The 6,671-nt window shown below is 57.4% G+C and overlaps 1 protein-coding gene and 1 long non-coding RNA gene across 2 annotated transcripts in view; both read left to right on the top strand.

The window, feature by feature from the left end:
• The window catches only part of LOC122542044 (twinfilin-1-like), a 15,040-nt gene extending 12,258 nt beyond the window's left edge, over positions 1 to 2,782 (top strand). Inside the window, exon 4 of the mRNA XM_043679332.1 lies at positions 2,687 to 2,782. Coding sequence (XP_043535267.1) covers positions 2,687 to 2,782 — 96 coding nt within the window. The remainder of the gene's footprint in view (positions 1 to 2,686) is intronic.
• A 700-nt stretch (positions 2,783 to 3,482) lies between these two features.
• The window catches only part of LOC122542356, a 4,585-nt gene continuing 1,396 nt past the window's right edge, over positions 3,483 to 6,671 (top strand). Inside the window, exons 1-2 of the long non-coding RNA XR_006309783.1 lie at positions 3,483 to 3,668; positions 5,952 to 6,070. This is a non-coding gene — a long non-coding RNA (uncharacterized LOC122542356). The remainder of the gene's footprint in view (positions 3,669 to 5,951; positions 6,071 to 6,671) is intronic.

The following is a 6,671-nucleotide window of genomic DNA, read 5'->3' as shown; positions in this document are numbered from 1 at the left end:
GGAGACACCAGGTGAATGAGGGGAGAGGGAGACAATGGGGGGGGGGGCAGACACGTGGGGGGGGTGGAATGAGAGGGGGAACGAGGTGGGGAGGCACAGAAAGAGGCAGCATTCAGAACAGGCACGAACCCAAACAGGGGTAAAGACAGTGGCTGGACTCTGGTGTGGGGGTGGGGGCATTTAAGGAATAGGTACCCCCACCTCATTCACTTTAACGGGTTTACCAGGGGAAGGGGCTGTACGGAACAGAGAGCCTCAGCATTTGGTCTTCAGTATCACCTCGCATTCTCTGCCCTTCCTCATTCACGCACACTGTCTCTCCCTCTCTCCATGTCTCTCCCACCTTTCCTCTCCGTCTCTCTCCCCTCCTGATGTGTCCCCCCCACTCCCCGGGATGTGCTGTTACAAGCTGGACCTGACTCTGTGTGGTTGTGGTTTTGTGTGTGTGTGTGTGTGTGCATGTGCGCGCGTGGCCGTGTGAGTGAGTCGGTTTTGTATCCCGAACCTCTGAATAAACACTGCCTGGCAGACCCCCCACTGTGAGCAAATGCTCTCGAATTCCTGTCTCCTATCCTTTCTGATGGTGGCAGATCTTGTCCTCTGTGTCCCCGCTCTGCGGAACGGGGAGGGAGAGCTGCCTTCGCTAGCCGCTGCAGTCTGGGCCAGATTTTATAGAGACTCCGCACCCCCCAGCAGCTGCCAAGGATGCTTTAGGAATCGACCTGGCGACGCCCCACCTGGTCAAAGAGCCACGATTACTCACTGCCCGGCCTGACAGGAGCTGACAGACCCTCTCTGCTCAGGAGCTGCCGGGGCCCGGTTAACTGCTCGGCTCGGGGACCTAGGTTTGGCATCGTCAGGACACTTTGCAAGAATGCCAAGTAATGGCAAAGGAGTGGGGTTGGGGGGGGGGCGGTGTGTGGATGTGAAACTTATCATGGAAAGGTTGCTCTGTGAGTTGGGGTGGGGGGAGGAGACCTCCCCTTTAAGGTTCCCCTCTGAAATATCTCCCTTGGTTCACCCCCCCCCTCCCCCCCCGCCCCCCCCCCCCCGCCACACCCCTCATCCTGGGAATGGTATGGGGCCACTCCTTCAGTGTCTCTAGGGCCAGAATCCTGGAGCTCCCTCCCTAACAAGGGCACTTTGTCCCTATTCAACCCGGAGTGGGGGAGTGGGGGTTGCTGCACTGGGTCACCCCCCCACCCTTCTAAAGGGGCCAATTAGGTTGATAAATGCCAGCCCTTCTCAGTGAATCACTCCGTTTCCTTGATTTGAATGTGTTCTTTCCCCCACCCCCCCTACTCTTGGTCTGACACTCTCTGCATAATGCTGGTGGAGTGGTGTGTCCATCAGCGAAACCCCTCAACATTGACACCACTACCCCCCCCCCTCCCCTCCTCCAGGACCACAGATCACCGGGGGTGGGGGGGAACTGAGGCAGCCAGGGACTCAGTGCAAGAGCAGCATCTAAATCCGGATTTTCGGTTTGTGCGATCAAGCGAGACGTTTGCTCTTGCTCTCTGTGAGAGGATCCATCTCTCATTCCGAACTCTTGCTATCCCGCTCCGACCTGCTCTGTCTTGCCCACCCTCCAAACACCCAATCAAACACTCCCAGGACAGGGGTGGTTAGATACAGTGTAAAGCTCCCTCTGCACTGTCCCCTGTCAAACACTCCCGGGGACAGGGACAGCACAGGGTTACATACAGAGTAAAGTTCCCTCGACACTGTCCCCCATTAAATGCTCCCAGGACAGGGGGTGGGATGCAGAGTGAAGCTCCCTCTACACTGCCCCTACCATTAAACATTCCCAGGGATAGGGTTAGATACATAGTAAAGACCTCTCAAGATTGTCTCCCATCAAACACTCCCAGGACAGGGACAGCATGGGGTTAGATACAGAGTAAAGCTCCTTCTGCACTGTTTGCCACTCCCTCCAATCAAATGCTCCCTGAATAGGCAGAGCATGGGGTGAGATGCAGAGAAAGGCTCCCTCTACCGTATTTCGCTTCCCCCCCATCAAATGTTCTCAAGACAGGGACAGCATGATACTCCCTTGACAGGGTTAATGCCAAGGAATTGCTGCACGAGCCTGCCTCTGTGATCCTTCAGCCCCCTCAGAGACTGCAGCGGGGCAGTGTGTGTGGGTCACAGGTCAGTGCAGAAAACAGCACAAAATTGCTCCTGGGATCCTGCTGTGCAGCACCTCGGCCAGCTCGGTGGCACTCCACGAGGCTGGTGGCCCCTCGAAGAGGTATTGTGGCGTGTTTACCGTTAACTCATGGGGACAGGAGTCTACCCTCTACAAGCCCCTGGGGGGTGGATGGGGGGGGATGGCTCATAAAACTGTCAAACATGGACATTGCCTGAGCTTTCCTGAGACCAGGGTGGAGGTACCCGTCTGACGGACAGGTAGGGGGTCCAATAGGGGGCGGCCAGAGGCGGGACCGGCCAATCAGCGTGCAATGGCAGCTGGACAGACGTGCGGCTAAGCCAGTAGGGGGCCAGGAGGAGGCGGGTCCAGGAGGAGGCGGGTCCAGCCTATGATTGATGGGGCGTCCTCCACCATCTTGACAAACGCGTGGCAGCGATAGGCGGGGGCAGGACTCAACCACCTGATGAAGGAGCAGCGCTACGAAAATCTAGTGCTTTCTAATAAACCTATTGGACTGTAACCTGGTGTTAGGTGACGATGAGCTTTGTCCAACACCGGCACGTCCACGGCGTGACTCCCAACGGGGTCAGCGCAGAGGCGGTTGCGGGTGACGGACGGGCAGACTAGCCAATGGGAAAGAGTTGCATCTCGACCGACAGTCATACGAACCAATCAACCGGCGTCCTCGACTTGAATAATGGACGCGGGACAAACGGGCGACTGGTAGAGGTGGGACGTTACAGTCCCCCAGACCATTGGTGCTTGCGGGGGGGCGGTTACCGCTGACCGACAGGAGGCGTGGCCAATGCGAAAGGGGCCTACCTTGTCCGACAGGTGCTTCGGCGAATCAATTAGCGAGGTCGCCTTGATCGATAGACGGACAGACCAATAGTATCAAGGACAGGCTGCACAGGGCGCCCCTTGCATTGTGACAGGTGCACGGGGCGGTCTCTGCTGACGGACGGACAGACCGGCCATTAGGAGTACATCTCCCATAGATGTGGACCAATCACACCCCGCCACCGGTCTTGACCAGCGGCATTGTGGGCCGCACCCGACCAACGGGGCGTGCGGGGGGCGGGGCGGAACACGCATCACGGACGGACACGTCCCGTCCATTGGAGAGGCGGGGCTGGGGGGGAAAGACTCCGGCAAACGCTCTGACGGGCGGCCGCGCGGGCCAATGAGACGCCCGTCGCGGCCTTGACGGGCGGGCGTGGCGACCAATGGAGCGGCGGGCGGGCACTCGACGTTGCCACCCGCCGCCCCGATCGTCGACTGCGGCGCCGCCGCCATTTTGTGGCCGCTTCGTGAGGGCGAAGGAGACGGGGGAGGGGGGTGGGTTGGAAAGGGAGGTGATGGGCCCGACAACGCGGTCGGAGAAAAGCACGCCGTGAAACCCGCGCTGGCTGGCCGGGGAGGGGCGGGTCTCTCCCCTCCGCTGACCTTCGGTTACAACAACAACCCCCACCGACCTGCATTGAAATAGCCCCGTCCTGAGTTTCTTCTCCAGGTAAGGGCCGTCCGCAGGTTCCCTCCCTCCCTCCCGGATTACCCGTTTCACCTAGTTTTTGTTTTCATTATTTGGAGGGGGGTAGGCAAATCCGACAGACGCCAGAGGTGTAAAACTTCCAATTTGGGTTGGGGGAGTGAGGGGGGAGCCTTTTAAAAATGTCCATTTCTCCCCTCGCCCCCCCGCCCCCCACACACACGCACACGTGTCTGCCGCGCCGTCAGAGTTTGTACCCCACCCACCAGGGTACGCGTTTCCAGGGTCGGCGGTGGTTGGTGGGCTAGCCCGGGAGGCGAGGGGCCGAACGGGCTTCGTAGCGCTGCCGGCCGGAGGGGAGTGGGGAGAGAAGACGTCGAATCCGATGCCGCTGCTTCCCGAATCCGATGCCGCTGCTTCCCGAATCCGATGCCGCTGCTTCCCGAACCCGGCGGCGCTACACACCGAAACCGGCTTCGTGGGGGCGGTGCAGTGGTGTCTGATTCGGGAGCGGGGGAACGTATCGGTGTCGTGTTGGGGAAGCAATAGTGGCGTTGGATTCGGGAAGTAGCGGCATCAGAGCCGCGGGGTGGTGTTGCGTCGGGGTTCCCCGTCCTCTCCGGCGTGGGTTTTGTGGCCAGTGGGGAACGTCTCCTGCCATTGCAAGTTTTCCCCTTTCCAGGAGTCCGGTGTGGGGGTTGGTCGGTAAGTCGTGAATCGAGCTGTTGGTGGCCCCCCCCCCCAAGGGGTCAACATCCACGATCGCTCTGCACAGACTCCGCGGCAGCTGGGAGTGCGAAGGGATCGCCCGCGGGAAGTGGACCATGTCCTGTTTGCGTTTTCTCCAGCCTTCTGTCTTCCTCCCGGAGTTGTGGCAGGGGGCAGGTCTCTCGGACGTGGGGAGGAGAAATTCCGTTATCAGCGTCGCACGAAGACGTAGGTTGCGGCCAAGATCATCCTGAGGTCGGCGTCCCTCCAGGGCAGGCCTGCTGTGTTTCATGGAGACTGCACATGTGGAATGCTGCGAGACCCTGGTACGGAAGGACAGACCCGCATGTGGGATTGCCTCAGGATGTCCAAACCTGCTTCACAGCTCTGTGGGAGTGCTGTCTTCCTGAGGGGAAATCGCAGAATGAGCTCCCAGCGATTGCAAAAGCATCACTTATGTCCCACTGATGGACCCCAGAACAACATGCCTCCAATCACCTTTACAGCACTGTCCCCCTCCCCCGCCGGTGCCTGCTCCCTTGCCATTGAACCCCCAACAGTGCCCAGTCCCTCGTCGCTGACCATCTGTCACAGCCTGCTCCTTCGGCGCTGATCTTCAACTGTGCAATGCTTTACCTGCAGTTGTTTGTAAAATCGGGCAGTTGCATGAGGTTTGCATCCTGGAAACCTTGTCGAGTGTCTCTGCGACCCATTGTTCTAATTTGCTTTGTACAGAGCAGTTCCTGAGTTGTAAATTGGTCATTGACTTTGACAGATGGTCCTGGGTAGCACTGGTTTCACTTTGTACGGTGTCCAGACATATTCTCGAGGTGGCTTCTCTAATCTCCGCCGAACCTGCCAATCTCGGCACAGTGGCTCAGTGGTTAGCACTACTGCGTCACAGTGCCAGGGACCCGGGTTCAATTCCCGCCTCGGGCAGCTGTCTGAGTGAAGTTTGCACATTCTCCCCGTGTCTGCGTGGGTTTCCTCCGGGTGCTCTGGTTTCCTCCCACTGTCCAAAGATGTGCAGGTCAGGTGAATTGGCCATGCTAAATTGCCTGTATTGTTGGGTGGATTAGTCAGGGGTAAATATAGGGGGGTGGGTTTCTCTTCAGAGAGTTGGTGTGGACTTGTTGGGCCGTAGGGCCTGTTTCCACACTGTAGGTAATCTAATCTAATCTTTTGTCTCATATTCTGTGCTATGTTGCTCTGTAGCCTCCTGAAGGCCATCACAGCATCCCTCCAGGTGACACACCCAGTCCGAGTGGAATCTGCACTCTGGCTGCTGCGGTGGTCCTGCTATCCCTGCAGACTTGGCCCTGAGGTATTTCAGCCCTGTGACATCCTGTCTGGTCCTGAGCTGCCATTTGAGATTTTTCTGGGGAAGCGATGATCTTCTCTATTCCCACTGATACAATCGAGAGTGAATGGTGTGTCACTCACAGGGCTGACCAGAGAGATGGGAAAATGTGCAAATATCTCACATCCCCTTCCGCCTCCCCGCCCCCCCTTTTTTTTTGGTATGTGTTTTGGTTTTTGTTTCTCACGGAGGCAGGTGGATGGACCAGTCAGCACTGACAAGAGTGGTCTGTTTTGCAGGCTAAACGACGGACGAGAGAGAGAGAAGGAGGTGCAGACACTCAACTGTTCGACACCTAAACAATACTGAGTGCGCACGTGCGCACAGTCTGGAAGCTGGAGATGGATTACGACAAGCGGTAACTTCAGTAGGCCTGTGTTTTTTTATATAGGGACCACCAGTGTGCCTCCAGCCCCTATTTGCAGATTGAAAATATCTTCGTTTGTTCAATGGGAGGAGGAATCATTGGCAAAGTCAACCATTTATTGCCAGTCCCTAATTGTCCTTTGAGAAGGCGGTGTGATATAGGGACGTGGGAGAGGGAGTTCCAGGACTTGGACATGGCAACGGCTGACCTCTCTGCCAGTCAGGGCTGTGTGTGTGTGCGTGCACACGAGTCGGTGTGTGTCGGGTTTGGAAGGTGCTGTTGGAGGATCCTTGGCAAGTGGCTGCAGTGTGCCTTTTAGACGGTTCACACTGCTTCCGCTGTGCATCGGTGTTGGAGAGACCGAATATTCAACAACATCAGCATTGTCCAGGATAGTTTCAAACTGCTCACATGTTGTTGGAGCTGCATTGTGTATTTCAATGGTTGGACAGGCTTTGGGGGAGAGTCAGGGGTGGGGGGGGTTACTCACTTCAGGAATCCCAGCCTCTGACCTGCTCTTGTAGCCACAGCATTGATATGGCTGGGTCCAGTTCAGTTTCTGGTCAGCAGTAATGCCCAGCAAGTTGATAGT

This window comes from Chiloscyllium plagiosum, chromosome 39 (assembly GCF_004010195.1).
Source record: "Chiloscyllium plagiosum isolate BGI_BamShark_2017 chromosome 39, ASM401019v2, whole genome shotgun sequence".
Classification (NCBI taxonomy): Eukaryota; Metazoa; Chordata; class Chondrichthyes; order Orectolobiformes; family Hemiscylliidae; genus Chiloscyllium; species Chiloscyllium plagiosum.
This window is presented reverse-complemented; position numbering and strand designations above follow the sequence as displayed.